General features: G+C 40.2%; 1 protein-coding gene across 5 annotated transcripts in view; it reads right to left on the reverse strand.

Annotated features, from left to right (window-relative positions):
* The window catches only part of PDE1C (phosphodiesterase 1C), a 506198-nt gene that overhangs the window by 268991 nt on the left and 219930 nt on the right, over window positions 1–17277 (reverse strand). Inside the window, exon 3 of one of the 5 annotated variants that reach the window (XM_036098667.2) lies at window positions 12870–12896. The exons of the other annotated variants lie outside the window; for them this stretch is intronic. Coding sequence (XP_035954560.2) covers window positions 12870–12896 — 27 coding nt within the window. The remainder of the gene's footprint in view (window positions 1–12869; window positions 12897–17277) is intronic. 5 annotated transcript variants of the gene reach the window in all.

Here is a 17277-nt window from a genome sequence, read left to right on the forward strand (position 1 = left end):
TAACCTGCCTGGGTCCCTATCTCTCTCCCATTATGTCATTAGCTCCTTGAGGGTAGAAACCACATCTTACTCTTTTTATTTTTATTTTTTAATGTCTCGCAGTGCATGACCATCACATAGTTTATACTCGGTAAGTATGCGGTAAAGTGAAGAGTCTAGGAATGAAGTCAGACAAGCCAAATTCTACACCTACAAATAAAACATGCTAATTTTATTTTACTCAATACTTTTGGCAGAACTCATTTTTATCTTTTTTATTTTTATTTATTTTAGAGAGAGAGAGAGAGAATGGGAGGGGAAGGACAGAGGGAGATGGAGAGAGAGAATCTCAAGCAGACTGAGTGAGGAGACCCATGCAGAGCTTGATCGCATGACCCTGAGATCATGACCTGAGCTGAAATCAAGAGTCAGACGCTTAACCGACTGAGCCACCCAGCCACCCCAGCAGAACTCATTTTTAAAACTAAATACTTTTAATTTGCTCTTCACTCAACCTCTGAGTAGTATTATTAATGCGAACCATGTGGACTAGCTCTCATTTTGCAACTTGACTTCCCCTTTTAAATCTCTGGCAGGGATGGTAGGTCCCTGCCCCCCAACGTGTACATGGAAGGACATCTTAAAAGATAAATTCAGGGACCAAGAGAATAGCAGTGAGCAGGTAACACCTAGAATCTTTGACTAAACAGCTAGATTCCTTCTTTTAGGCTCTTTCTAGAGACCTGTACTTTATCTTCACAACTTTATGAATCAGCCTGAAGCACAAGGCAGATTCTCCCACCTCTGCCCATAATTTGCTGGCACCGGTCCAACTACTCCTCTGACTAATGAGATCCTGAAGAATTAATCTCCTGTACAAGCAGAATAAGTCCTTGAGGGAGGCCAAGTATTGCAGAGAGTTTGCAAGGTCTCATTCTTTATTATGAGGAAAAGTGGCATTCTATAGCCATGGAGGGCATTATATTCGCAGTTAAAATTTATTAATCACTTACTATATACCTAGAACTGGGTCATACACCATACATACATTGTCTCATTTAATCCTTATCAACAACCTTAACAGTTAGGATCTATTAGTAGCCCATACCTTGAAAATATGCATGCTTATCAGGCTGAAATATCACAAAATCAAGGAGGGGTAGAAATGAGATTTACATTTAGGCCTCTCAGACCCCAAAAACCATGTTCTGAGTGTCAATGCTATGTTGCCTTGTTAATAGACTTCTGGTATAATAATGCCCCTAGAGTATCCCACTCGAACAAAAGGCAGAAGTCACTGATATCAAGGAGGGGAATCATTCACCCCACCAATCTAAAGATCAAAAGTACCCTTTAAATATGATTCATTTTCTACATGACAGACTAATTTAAGGAAAATTTCTTTCTATTCAAAATAATGATGCTAAATGGGAAGCTATTTAAGCTATACAATGGCTTCATCAGCACCTTATCTGCCAAATCCCCCAAATCATGCTCCTGGAACATATCTCTCAATACAGAGAAGTCAGCAGGGGAAAAAAGCAGATGTAAAGCAAACAGGTGCAAGTATGAAGTTAGTGTGATCTGATGAGCATAAGCCACAGTCTTAATAAATAGCTGTATGCATGGGCCACCACCAACACCATCACCGCCACCTCACCATCACCATCATCGTCACCATCACTGATATTGTTATTATTCAGTACCTTTGTTCCCATCCTGGAGCAGCGCTGTGATCCCTGAGGGAATGAGGCTTCTGTTTGCCCATCAAACAGGTACTCTTTGCCTTACCAAAAGGGTTCATTTTCTTTTTTCTCTCTCTCTTATTTTTTTAAGATTTATTTATTTATTTGGGAAAGAGAGAGAGAGCATGGGGGAGGAGGTGGCAGTCAGAGGACGAAGGAAAGAGAGAATCCCAAGCAAGACTCCCCACTCAGCTCAGAGCCCAACGCAGGGCTCGATCTCATGACCCTGAGATCATGACCTGAGTCGAAACCAGGAGTAAGATGCTTAACCCACTGAGCCACCCAGGCACCCCATCTATCTTTTTCTCTTGATAATGGGTCATGAGTGAACAGTGGTGACTAGTAAATATATTTCTACTGTTATTATTTCTAACAACACAGGACGTGAGAATTAGTATAATTACTCCAAAATCACGGCAAAATTACTTGGAATTATCAATTTGGCACACCGGCAAAGAATGATCATGTACTTCACAGTCCATATTGCACACATCAGGCTCTTTTCTCAAGCTATTTAATTGTTGTGCTAACTCTAAGAAACTCCTGAGTATGATCTAAAAGATAAAACGCACCTTAAAGATTAAGGAACTGATTACAGGAAAGTCATCCCATAAGTCCTCCATTTGCATTTAAACCAGAGGGCAACAAGACAACCAGGACGACCCCAGCTCTTGTGGCACAGTGCTGCCATGCACAAACTCAACAGCTGAAAGGAGCTTGCCCTGTGATTCCAGGTAGAGCCATGTTTTCAGACCTACCGTACTGGCGACTGGACTTGTATTGACCTCAAGGGACATTTTTGTGGTCTGGTGTATAAGTAGGAATCCATTCCAATTTATATTGGGGCTCACTTTGTAGCTACTAGTTTTCATTGAATTACTGATAATGCATGTAACAGATGGGACTTCATTTCTCAGTAAATTTGTTTTGCTTTATTGCCTCCTATGTAACAATATGCAACAATATCAAAGTGTTTCTTTTAAAATCTGTGACTTTATGCTTTTTCAGGGCTAATAGAATATAATAGCATGCAGAATTTATGATTTCTGATTTATTTCAGAGTATACTGTATTTACATAAATCCTATTATCTCTTCAAAACAATTTCAAAATCTCTTCCAATGCATGATTTAAAGTACTTCAAAATGTTTTCCTTATAAAACTTAAATGCATCTAATATTCTATAAAATCTTTTATGTCAACTACATAACCTATGAAACAGAATTCATAAATGTGCTACATACACAATGAACCATAGGTCAAAATTGTAACATTAATAATAATAGCTAAAATACTCTACGTTTACAAAAAGCCAGGAAGTACACTTAATGCTTTCAATCTTTATTTCATTTAACCCTGACAACAACCCTATAGGTAAGTACGATTATTATTCCCTTTGTACAGATGAAGAAAGTAAGGGTTAGAGCAAAGTTTCTCAACCTTGATACCACTCACATCTTGGACTAGATAATTCTTTGTTATGGTGGAGATGTTCTGTGCACTGTAGGATGTTTAACAGCATCCTTGGCCTCTATCTACTAGATGCCGGTAGAATACCCCACTCTCAGACGTGACAACCAAAAATATCTCCAGACATCGCCAAATAGCCTCTGAAGGGGAAATCACTACCACTTGAGAACCACTAGCTTAGAGACATTAAGCAATTAAGGTCATACATAGGAAACAGTAAAGCAGGGGTTAGAAGCCAGGCATGCTGATTCTAGAATGCATGTTCTCAACCAGTAAAATACAATACTATTCATTCTGTCATAGTTTAAAGAACACACATTTTCCCTCAAAACTGAAAACTGAAATATGAAGATGAACTATCCTTCCTGTGGAAAGATCGTCCATGACCACACCAGACTGGGCCGTTCCAAACTTTTTTCCTAATTAAGGGCCATGTTCCAATGGCTATCGACTTTGCATGGCTTGCTCCCCTGCCTTACCTACCCCAACCTTTTTTCTGTTCTATGTGCCCCAAAAGACAGTCACCAATCACTGTTAATGCTGATTCCATCCTTCAGTAAGTAAGACAGTCTCTGCCCTCACAGAGCTCCTAAAAAGCAGGGCCTATCTTCTTCCTACTTCCTGCTTCCTTAGATGAGCCTGCACTCAAAGTGCAAGCTCTCTGCACAGTGGCCATAGAATTCTGATTTCTCTATGAGGGATCTCCCAAGCACTCAAGTGACTGAGCACTATCCATGTGCCATATTGTGCCATGTGCCAAAGATTTCCAAAGGCTTCATATATCCCATTTCATTCCGAACTCCCAAGAATTCTAGGAAGCAAGTATTATTATTTCCAAGTATTATTGGCCAAGAAGAGATAGGTTCAGGTAAGTAGGGGCACCTACCCAAACATTACAAAAGTTTCATGCCAGGACTTGGATTTCATGGACAAACGAAGACTACAGACATGCTTCTTCCAAAAAAATGTTCTCAGCTTTATCTACTCCCTCCAGCTTGCTTACAATGTTTCCTTCAGGTCCCCTCTCCCTGACATCCCAAAATTATGGGAATAAACAACCTAGCATGAGTCCACTCATGGAGAGACAAAGGGAAAAATTCAGGCAGTGACCTCATGAACTTTGAAAAGGCATTATCTTATTAAATCAGAGGATAGAAAAATACAGAATAAGTTTTCTTTTATCTGATTCTCTTTTTGTTATTTACTTTTTATGCATAAAAAGTTACATATTCATGTGTGGCTGATTATATTGCTTCAAAGTACTTTAAGTTGTTATACTAAAATAGATGATTTTGAAAGAAAGAACCTGGTGGTAGAGGTGAATGTCCCCCCTTCAATCACATTATTTAAATATAGTTTGTTGGGTTGTTGTTTTTAAGATTTCATTAAACTTTCCTGAGAGCTTTTTAAAGATTTCATTTAACTTTCCTGAGAGCTTCAACTTTCCTGAGAGCTTCAATGAGCTTCACCCGTTGAAGCCAAATATGAAAATTTTCAAACGTAAAATATCCCGATGAAGAAAAGAACAATGGGCGGAGTCGGGAAATGAACTGCGAAAGACATTTCTTTCTGACCCTTTGATTTTATTCAGCTTTAAGCTATTTTCCTTCGGGAGGTTGGGGGTGGGTGTGAGAGAGTTCCAGAGCTGTAAAAAATTATGAAACTACTTGAATAGAAAGATCTCAAGAAGGTTCTGGCATCTCAAAGTCCTGCCTTTAAACCCTAGCCCAATCACTTCTCTACTTTGTGACCTCAGTCAGGTTACCTATTTTCTCCGAGATCCTCATCTGTAAAACAGGATCATTGTGAAAATTAAATAAGATAATGCATGTGAAGCACCTGGTACACAGTAGATACACAATAAATTTAACCAATAGGGTACCCTTTAGACATATCTATGTTTTTGCCAAAGTCTGTGTTTTGGCAATTGTCCTTTTAATGTCTTTCTCATGATTAGTTCACATTATTTAGGTGAAATTAGAAATATCTAAACCAAGGGTGATGTGGTTGGTGGCCAGAGAACCATCACTACGGGGCCAGTCTATGTTACCTGCTCAGTGACCTCCATGCTCATCCACAATGCTGCTCTTCTTCCATGATTCATTATAAGTCGTAGAGTGCTTGCCATCATGGCAAAGGTTGTTTGGTGGTCTAGGCTTTTCTTCTGGAGGGACCTCAGTAATTAGAATCACAGAATAGTCATTTTTGAGCCAAAAGGAACCAGAGAAATCCTCACATTCAACCTCAATCTCTTCACAGATGAGGATACTGAGACCACACAGGAGTAATTTGGCAAAGCTAAACTAGTGAAAGAATCGAAATCTGATTCTTAATTTTTTATCTACACCAGTGGTTCTCAACCAGAGGTGATTTTGTCCCCCAGGAAACATTTTGGTCATCATAAGTTGAGGATGGAGGATTGTTACTGGCATTTAGTGAGTAGAGGCCAGGGATATTACTAAACATTCTATGATGCACAGGATATCCTCACAATGGAAATATCAATAGGGTCAAGCTTAAAAACTCTGATCTACACTGTTGGATCCAGTGTCTTCAGAGACTCCAAAAGCTGCCCCTTAGGCTGCTGCTGCTAGGTGTTGGACTTGGCCCCAATTTGGAAGCCTTCACCAATGACTGAATCAATCAAGTCAATTCTGCCTCTTTAGTATTGAAGGCCACTGGGATTAAGAGGGATTAGAGACTTGCCTACCCAGGCAATTTAAAGTCTGGGCTTAACTTTTGAGGCTTAGTGATATGTCCAGCATGAGTGCTACTGAAGTCTTAAAGTCATACTTAAGTCTTATTAGACGATCTAAGAAAATGATTCTCAAAACCATTTTGGCAAAATACCACAGAACAGCCAAATGACACACACCACAGTTATCAAATATTTAGAATAATGCACTGCAAACAAATATATTTGCCATTGCACTAAACATCTCTAGAATTAATGGTTTAAATGGAGGAAAGATAAAGATTGAAGCATTGGTAATAGAGCAAAAATATTCTCAGAGTTTCCACCCAAAGCTAAATTTCCACATTGACAGAACTCATATAGAAGGGAAAAGTAGAGTCAATGATCCAAGCAATTACACACTTTCTCGTTCTTGACCATGCATGCCATCTGGCTTGCTGACCTCATAGCACTCCACCCCGGCCAGTGTGAGGACCAAACCAGAGTCTGGATGTGGGAGTATGTAGTGATCTACAAAGCCATTTATAAGTATGAGTCATTTATCAATCTGAGGTTATTTACCCACAATTCCACTTGGTAATTCTGACTTTAGTTCTGACCCAGGATAAAAAAATATATGGAGGATCCCAATCTGATTCACTCATAAATTCAACCCACACTTAACAAATACCAATCATGTCCAAAGCACCATGCTTTTGGGGAGCATATTCCCTACTCAACAAAATCACACTGGTGCCAAGAAGAATGACATGCTCCCAGCTCTTTCTTGCACATGGAATTAGAGCAGCAGTAACTGGGAGAGCAAGATCTCTTTTAGGTGGAAAGATCTAAGAAGCTCCATGGAAAGAAATGACATTTGAATTGGGTCTCCAAGATAATATGGGCTTTCAACAGCTAAAAAACGAGAACATTTAAAATACTAGAAAGGTTATGAATGAAGAAAGAATGATAGAAAACACAAGGCAAATATGGCCATCAGTGAGGAGCTCAGCTTGCCTGGAACTTGGGCCGAACAGAAGGGAGTAACAGAGACAAAGCAGGAAAGCGAGGTGGAGGCAGTTGTCGACATCCTTAAAATCCTAAACAAGAAGACAGCATTTATTAGCCAAAAGGAAGCTAATGGAGGTGTGTCGTTGTTGATATGGCACATGAGAGACACTGTGGGAAGAGTAATCAGACATGGGTGTGCAGAATGAGATGAAGAAACCAGAGGAAAGAGAGTGGTTAGGAAAAGTCATTCAATACTCTTTAAGAGATGGGTAATGAGACTGGAGCAAGATCATGAGAATGAAAATAGTGAGAAGGAAAAGCCCACAACCTGTCAGAGACCCGTTTATCATGGAGGAAGGGGGAGAACCAAAAGTTAAAGTTGAACAAACATAACCTGAAGCTCGAATGAAGCGACTCAGAAGTGTTACTCCTGGGCGAGTGGGAGAATGGTAGTAATTATCAGACAAGAAGATGGAAGAGAAATGAAGACTGAACTGTGCCTAGATGATCCTCTTGACTCAGAAAACAGCAGCTCAATGACAAGGTCATTACCGCTCCTAGTATCTAGATACACCACTCAGACTCAGTGCCTGAGCTACTTACTGTATCTCAGCGCCCTCTCTCCCCACACCTAGTTCCTAACTCCTGCTATGCCACCTCTCCAGTTCCAGATCCTTGCACCTGTGCTCCCCAACCTCCTGCTGATATATTAGGAGCGTGACTGAGTGAGTAAGAGTCACTAAATGAGTGACTGGTAGTTGCCTGATACTCTGACCTCTGACCAAACTATCTATGTAGACACTCTATGACCCCCCTTTCTCCCACAGTTGTGTTTCACCTGAAATTACAGTACCCGTAGGCCATTTTCCATGGTAACTGCATTGGGTATTATCCTTTGTGGATAAGTCTCAGTGTCCATCTGTGATCTGTGCTCTAACCAAACCACTTTGCTGCTCTGTCTGGTGTACCTTGACCTGCCACCATTCACTGTAAAATCACTTTGATTCAGCTGGCAATCTTGGAATGTAAGTTGGACATATTCTCACAGCAGATGCACATGTCCTTACTACTTTGAGAATTTAATAGTCATCACAAATACAGGAAAATATTTTTCAAAGGACTTTATCTCTTAGAAGGTTCCCTTGTCTCTGATTTCACCACTAATACTTAGGCTCTAAATATCAATACTACTAAGTAAGTAGTAGTATGCAAAACTGGTCACTCATAAGTATGCGAAACTATGTGCCTTGATTTATCCTATATCCCCTTCAACTTTCCCCAAAAGTTATTTGATTGTCATTTTTCACTGAAAAGAGACAACAGTCCACTGATTGTATGTCTGTGATGCTGAAAGAGCTTCAGAATTCACCAATGAGTCTTACTATGTCCCAGAATGAGAAAGGGGCACAGCTCAGAAGATGCACTTGCTCATACAAGGATACAATTGCTTAGAAAGCAGCCTTCCCAGAGCCCTTCCCAGGGCTCCCCGCCCCCCGCCCCACACGAAAATCTATTATTAACAGCAAAGGTGATGGTTCTGCTGATGACTCATTAAGCATGCTGATTCATGACAGCATAGGCAGACCTGACTAAGGGAATCGTTCGCTGGATTTAATCAATTATTGGGCTCATCAAATGTGATTACTAAGCCACATAAAAATCCAAGTGAAAGAAGGCATTAGACACTTGGAGGAAAAAATAACTCCTTGTTTTGCCTGGCAACAGATGGGGCCTCTCTATTATGTACATGTGTGATATCCACTTGACTGATTATCTCCACACATTTTTATCCTCCTAATGTCCAGAATATTTTTGAGACATTTGCCCTTTTGAGAGAAAGCCTAAAGAATCAGCAAAACACATGGTTTTAAGATAACTGAAAACATGGAGAAAACAGAGAGTAACAGTTCTCAGCTATCCTAAACTTTAATATGCCCATACTTCCAAGCACCGTGAATAAGAAGCAACACTATAGGCTCTCTTTGTGATCTAGTGAGAGAACAGTATACAATAATGTAATTATCTTCCCAAATAACCCAACTGTTCCCAACGACCTTCAATACTTAGATCTATTATAGCACTTACCACATTCTAATTATTTTGTTCTTCACATGTGTCTTAACTACAAAACCATGTACCTCTTCACAATTCACAGGCAATTTCTTGTACAGTTGACCCTTGAACAACACAAGTTTGAACTGCACACATCCACTTACACACAGATCTTTTTTTTTAGTTAAATACAGTACAGTACTATAAATGTATTTTCCCTTCTTTATGACTTTCTTAATAACATTTACTTTTCTCTCAGTTTATTGTAAGAATACAGCATATAATATATATAACATACAAAGTATGTGTTAATTGACTGTTATTGGTAAAGCTTGCAGTCAATAGTATAAGTTATTAGTAGTTCAGTTTTGGGGGAGTCAAAACTTATACCGATGTGACTATCAATCTAATTTGATTATCAAAAAGTTATTTGGTCACAGAAATGTCTAGATTCATAAAATGAGTAAATCAGATAAAGTCAGAACCAGAACTTCTTACACTATCTAAAGAGTTAAGATTTGACAATCAAGCAAATAAGCAACCAACCAACCAAGCTAGAATTAATAACTGATCAATCAAAAACCTTTATTCTAATGAATTAGTTTTCACTATCTGATGTGGCTTAAAACCCCAACTCCTGACCATTCTGACCTGAGTATTTGCACAGTCCAGACATGAAAACTGGACACATGTATGCAGAGGTCCCTGACGTTTGTGGATAAGTCATTATTTGTACCGCTGCCTCTGATTATGCTGACCAATCACAGCATTTCCAGGCACACTAAAATAGAGGTGTGAGTGTGCGTATGTGTGTGGGTGTGTTGGAAACACTTCTAACATAGATTCAGCTTATAACACCATCTCTGATATCAATTCCTTTCTTTAGTGGCAGCCCAGAAGTATTAGAGTATTTCTAGGTATTTGTGATTATTTTGTACATGATCTGGTATTCTTTCTCAAAGATATAAACTTCTCAGAGCCAGACCTGATAACTTGAAGCTACAGCTATATTAAAAAAAAACCTGATGAGAATTTTAGGGGGAAGCAGTTCTCCTGGGTAATCCTCTCTGTCAAATTACCATGTCACCACTTCAACAAATCTCTTGGAATGACTGGCCTTCATGGACAAGACTCAGTCACAAGGCAAAAGGATGGTTCCCTTTAATTGTGCTGATTTAAAGCCTAATCCAATAAGGGCTTCTGTGCCGGGAGAAGCTTATCTTCTACTTACTAAGTAGGTGCCCTTGCTAACCCAGTAAAGAGTTTTTAACATCATTCTTTTGGTTGAAATTCTGGCCTTGGAAGAAATGAGTACATTTCCCTTAATATAAACAGTGAGATTCAGAAGAAACACTATCATAACACACTCTTGGGCTACTGAGATCTGCCTAGTACTTGATAAAATATTTAAAGAAAGATACCTACCTCAGTTGAGCTGTAGTAGGATGAGGATGACTTTGAAAGCCAGAGGACTTTTTTTTCTTTAACATGGCTTTGAAAGGTGAATAAATACATAAGTGAAATGAAATGAAGCCTAGCACGAGAAGTTTAAACAAAGGTAGATTATTTTTGTATCCTGGGCTTTCTTTCTCCTAATGCCCAAAGCAAACCTATGAGATCTAAAGCTTTTTAATATAACATTTAGTTTTCCTACATGAAGCCACCAGCTTTATCTAATTATTAACTGAAGCCGAATAACTACACTTAGCATTCAAATAACCCATTGAGTCTACACTAGTATGTTTACCCCTAACATGAAAAAGGAATCACAGCTCCCCCCAGTCCAAATTAATCACCAAATAGGCAAGCATATATTCAAACAGACCAGCAACTGACAGAGATCTCAAGACATATTTAAAAGTGTCTACCATTCGTCAAATGAGGTATCCACTTAATCTAAATTTATAGATCCCTGGAAAAGTTCTCAAGCAAGATCATTCTGAAAAAGGCTATAGGTTTGGTAAATGAAGAAGGTCTCAACTTCTTTAACACCCTTCCATCAAGAGCTATAATCTATGTTCCCTTCTCTTGAATCTGAGTGGGTTCTGTAATACCTTCACCAATAAAATACAGCAGAAGTGACACTGCCCCAGTTTCTGCACCCAGGCTGTAATGAAGAGACCAGCATCTTCCACTTCTTGTGTGTTGGAACACATGGCCTAGGAAGACAACAAAGGGTGCAACTACTCTGAGACCACCATGCAGTGAGAAGCCCAAGCTCCATGCTGGAGGATGAAAGCCATGTGCAAAGAGAGAAAGAAACAAAGAGCACCAAGTCTCCCCACATGTGAGTGAAGAGGCAATCTTGGAAGTGGATCCTCCATCTTCAGTAGCCACAGCCCACTCCAGCTGCGTCAGGTTCAAACCACTCAGCCAAGTTCGTCCTGAATTCCTGAACCATAACACTGTGAGCAGAATAAAATGGTTGTTTCAAGCCGGAAGTTTAGGGATGGTTTGTAATCAATGGGAGATTAGTAGACATGGATCTATTTTATATGAAAATATGTATGTGATTAAAAATAGAAGGGCTCAAACCAACCCTCTATTTATTTGCACTTTACATGACTTCAGTGAAGCTGGTACAAGACAGTTTATTTTTTTTATTACATCGACATAATAAAAAATGCGACAGCATTCATGTAAGATATGCAAAAATATGCTTTCAAAAATAATCGACATAGTAATTTGAAACTTGACAGGTTTGAGCCGCTCTCTTGTAAAACTCCCTCTGACCTGTCTATTTATCTCCTTTTAAATAAAATTGAAGCAACTTTGAAATATTTCATACCCCAGATTAACTACATGTAAAAATGATAAATTACCTTTTACTACTGAAGACTATTATGTCCTCTAATCTGAGTGATTAATTTACATCCTGTTCAGTGGTTCACATGCAATTACTACATGAACCCGATGAACCTGAACAAGACAGAATTATTTAGCCATCTGTATAAACTCACTATATTTAGAAAAGTATAGCAAGCTCTAGGAAGCCCTAAGGCTTTATTCATCTTCTCTCAATGATGCGTGCAACTCTACACTGCATATCAAACTGTAACACCACTACTGTGGATTATTGACTTTATTTGGAAACCACAGGACAGGACTGGACTCTCTGCCATAAGATGATGCTCATTAGAAAAGGTAAGATTAAAGTGGTCATCTGACTGAAAGTACCATTGCTGAAACCAACTGGCAGATTTTAATTGCATTTGTGATTTTTTTTTATCTGAATATAATCTGTTTAATGTCATAATACCAAAATCAAATACAATCAATGAAAAGCAGACACTAGCTTTTTAGACTGAACTGTGGACTTCTAATGCTTGGCAAACAAAAGATCTGAGCAACTCTTTTTCTTTGGAATGTGCTTTCCAAACTCTTCTCAATAAAATGAAGTAATGGAGGATGATAAAAGATGATATTCTACTTTAAATTACCTTTTCCATGGCTAAATAAAAAAAAAAAAAGGACCATTAGCGCCCTTAAAGGAATTTATACCTATGCTTTGAGCTCAACAGCATTTTGTCAGAGAATCAGGCAAATAGGAATTGCAGGCAAAAGAGAATTCAAACACTAAAAGTGTATTTAAAGATGCTTTTGTGCTCCCATCCATAAACCTTCAGCACCCTCCAGCCCAGGCTCTCTCTGGTCGAGGTTTTAGTAAAATCACTAGGCAGATCTATAGTTAACAGGCCTTTTCATCCACCAGATCCACTCTCACGGGAAAGTATACACTCACGGTACCACACTAAATGTCTGCAATCAATTTTTAATTACAGTAGCAGTAGTGATCCAAAGATGAAGCAGGCACCTCACTGAGAAGGAACCAAGAGACTGTTCATTCCACTGAACATCCACCATGAGCCAGGCTTGCGAAGAGTTGTGCCACAAATGACTCAACCAACCAGCTCCCCTTTCTCAGAAAGACACTCTTACCTCTGGGATGTTTTCTTATATTTCCTCCTGTAGGAAAAGAAGCATAAATGCACATCAGAAAAAAATTTGTGGCAGGCAGTGAGTTAGAAAACATAACTTCAGAGAGACAATGGACTCTGAAAAACAAACTGAGGGTTCTAGAGGGGAGGGGGTTGGGAGGACGGGTTAGCCTGGTGATGGGTATTGAGGAGGGCACGTTCTGCATGGAGCACTGGGTGTTATGCACAAACAATGAATCATGGAACACTATATCTAAAACTAATGATGTAATGTATGGGGATTAACATAACAATAAAAAAATTTAAAAAAAAAAAAAGAAAACATAACTTCAGCAGGGACAGGCATGCAGGGGAGAACTTTGTGGTAGGTTCTTTCTGTGAGGCTTATGGGTTTCAAAGCCCAGCTAAAAGTTTTGGATTATTGTGTTGTACTGTGGTCAGATGCATATAACCAGTCTTAACACATACAAACAGCATCCCAAGAGCTCAATGGCTCTGCCCTCCTATGTTCATTCTTCCCCTTTGAGGGCACTATAGTATTTGGGTGGGGGTCAGGCTTTAAAGACCACAAGACCCAGGTGCAAATCCCAGCCCCTCCATTTATTAGGTTCATGGGGTTGGTGAGGAATAACTGGGCAGGGTCCCGTAAAGCATTTCTTTTGTCTGGCATATATTAAATGGCCAATAACTATTAGCTATTTGTATTGTCACTGTTACTACTATTGCCTCCACCATATAGCACTGAAGTTCCTTTAAGGATGTGCCTTCTACAGTGAAAATTAGTAATCATGTAGCTAAGCCCTAAGATCAGACATAAGCTCTTCAGAGAAGGAAGAAGGGAGGAAAGGGACAATGAGAAAGTCTAGAAGAAAAAGTGGTGAGAGCAGCAGTAGAAACTTGCTAATGGCTCAGCTGTGGGCTAGTCTCCTAGAAGAAAATTCCCCAGGAGCAGAAGTGGCTGGAGTTCTAGTCCACTTCTGCTATTTAGCCTTGGGCAAATCTACTGGGCAAAGGGCTTCTGAATCTATCAAATGGAGATAACATCTGCCTTGGCTATCTCACTCAGTCAGAGTGGCATTCAAGGGGAAAGTGGCCATCAAGTTTATTATCCTAGTATCTTAATGGTTTTTATGTGTGTGTCATTTTTTGCAGACTCGGAAGTCTCTCCAAAGAGTCTGAACAGCCTCTTTACTGGAGGGGATTCAAGGAAAGAAAGTGCTGGGAGAGGAAAAGGCATCCTCTGGTAGCATCTCCAGGAAGTGCAATGCTTCCCAGTTGTCCTTAGTTCCACACCTGCCTTCCCATTACAGTCACTGCACCCAGGAAGCCAAGCCACTAATTTGCTCATAGAGCTATATGTCACACGTTTTTTAAAAAGGGCACAGATTTTCAAATTCAGAGTCACTATGATCTGTTACATCTCTGTTCAAATGAACATATGCATGGTGGTGGTGGGTGTTAAGTGAAGAAAGCAGCATGCAACATAAAGCCTACAGGGTGATCTTGCCTAATATACCAAATATTTATCTGAAAGGAAACACCAAAATGATAACCATGACCCCAGGGGGGGTGGATTAATGGATCACTGCTTTTATATTTACTATTTTTACTATTATTTTACACATACATGTAATCACATATATAGATATATACATATAAGACTATATGAATATATAAAGATATTTATATGTTTGGATTATACCATATATAAAGAGAGGAAGTTCAACTAACAGAGTGAGTTAAGGCTTGGGCTTTAGAACAAACTATCTGTGTTCCAGTCTTGGCTCTGGGACTTAGCTCTATAGTATGAGACCAGTTATTCAACCCCTCTGAGCCTCGGTTTCTTCATCCATAAAGTGGGAATAATCAGAGAACCTCTCTCAAAACCTTATGGTAAGAAATAAATGAGTAACCCACACGAATGTCAGTTCCACAAAGGCAGATTCTTAGTGTGGTTCCCCACGGTAACCTAGTGCCTAAGACAGTGCCTCGCGCCCCCTCTAAAAGCTGTGCCTGGACCCCATCAGCAGGAACAGATCACTCTTCAGGCAGTAGCCAGGGGCAGAGGTTTCATCTACAGGCACAGAGCACAGTGAGTTATGGGTGTGGCCTGTGCCCTTGGCCCTTGTTAGGGCTGCTGTCTACTAAACTGGGCTAAGGAGTCTCTTAAGGCAAGATCAAAAAATAACACATTGGGAGTGTACAAAGACCAAAAAGAAGGGCGCAGGCAGGCCAGATGGATGCCCCTGGCTTCGAACCAGAAGCCCAACTAATTCTATCAGCAGAGCATATCTTCAAAGGTCAGAAGAAGACAACCTTTGTCGTTGGCTTCCACAGACTTCCCCCGCATTTGCCAAGAACCATACAAAACCACTGCTGGGAGCACTGAGATAATCAAAGATGGACAAAAATAAGAAGAGCTTCCATTTTCAGCACCTACTAACAAGCATTTCACATATATCGGTAATCCTCATAATAACATTGTTTTTTGGGGGGTTTTGGGGGGTTTTTTGTTTTTTTTTTGTTTTAAAGATTTTATTTATTTATTTGATAGAGAGAGAGACAGCGAGAGCAGGAACACAAGCAGGGGGAGTGGGAGAGGGAGAGGGAGAAGCAGGCTTTCCGCCGAGCAGGGAGCCCGATGTGGGACTCAATCCCAGGACCCTGGGACCATGACCTGAGCTGAAGGCAGACGCTTAATGACTGAGCCACCCAGGCGCCCTCATAATAACATTGTTAAAATTCACTCTCTGAAAGAATCTGAATTCTAAAAATGGAAGTTAAAATATGTACCTAAAAAGTGTTATTTTATGATAACAACAATTATAAGGGGGGTGGCTCAGAAAGTTTTGTGAAAGAGGTAGTCCTGACTGATGGCTGGGATTTCAGAAGGAGAAATACATAAGCATGGGGCAAGCAGGTAAGGAGGGCATGTCTAGTGGCCTCAAACCAGCCCAGCCCAGCCAGATATGGAAGGAGATAGCAGGCAATAAGGCTAAAAAGTGCTGAGGACAAAGTTAAGAAAAGTAATATAATTTATACTTAAAAAAAAAAAATGATACCTGGGAGAAAGGGTCACCTCTTGCATTACCTTGTCTCATCGCCGATTATATGGAAAGACAGTAGGGCTCTGGGATGTGACAGACCTGGTTCAAAACCCAACTGCCTCCCACCACGCCCAGCTGTGAGACCTCAGGCATGCTCTATGCTAAATCAAGCTTTAGTACCCACATCTGTAAAATAGAAGGAATGATATCAGAGGACACAGTGTTTTGAATTTGCCAGGTACATGCACGTCATGTAGGCATTCTGAAAATTTTAGATCCCTTTATCCCTATTTTGAGCTTCTTGAGGCCAGTGGTCCTGTCATATGGATCTGTGTATCTACTCCAAGGGCTTGCACGTTAAATGGTACATGGGTGGCACACACTATGTCTGTCGGCAAAACAAATGAATCATTTGCAGCAGCCACTCACACCTATCAAAATACTGGCTGTGCATCTGGTAGACCCAAAGAAAGAGAGACCAAAACTCTGATTTTCAGTACAATCCACCTTCTTGACACTCACTCCCCACCTTCCTAGATGCATCCTTGGCTTCATAGTCCTAAAGTTCTCTCTTCCCATCTTGTCCCATTTAGACACAGATAGCTTCAGGACCAAGACACACCCAATCCAAACAAGGTCATCTTATACCGGAGCTGAAAGGTCAGCACTTAAAGTACAAGAGAAAATATATTTCTAATATACTTCTACGGAAATTACCCTACTCAAGATCCAACTCACAGATCATTTGGACTGGGCAAGATCAGTGAGGACTGAATGAGCCCTACTTACCCTTCAGCTCTCAGCTGAGACATCACTCCCTCCTGAAAACCTTCTACGGTCTCCCAAACTGGATAGTGGCCCTTTCGTATGCCCCATGGGGGCCAGAGCTCACCCACGTCACTGCACTTGTCACTCCAGATAGTTCCAATCCGTTACACTGATGGCAACGATGGCTTGTCCATTACCTGCTGGTGTTTCTCTCTTTCCTAACACAGTGATTGGCAAATGGCAGCTGATCAATATATTACTGGGGAATGAATGAGTGAATTTATCAAGAAGCTGATCAAAAAATGCTTGCTTTCTACTCATTTCCCTTCTGTTTAGCAATGATTTGCAATGAACAGTGAGGACGCCTACCACAGCCATAGTTTTCTACACACAGGAGAAATGGCAATGAGAGGAGGCTGGAGGCCTCCCAGTTGTGGAGCATCTCCTCTGTTCCATGCCTGTTACACATATTATAAGTCACTTTGACACCTACGGACCCTGAGAGATCTACCTGACCTTACACTTGCTGGAAGTGAGGCTCAGAGAGGTCAAGTAACGTGCCAAAGGATACAGAACCTGCAACTGGTTGAGAAA

This window comes from Halichoerus grypus, chromosome 12 (assembly GCF_964656455.1).
Source record: "Halichoerus grypus chromosome 12, mHalGry1.hap1.1, whole genome shotgun sequence".
NCBI lineage: Eukaryota > Metazoa > Chordata > Mammalia > Carnivora > Phocidae > Halichoerus > Halichoerus grypus.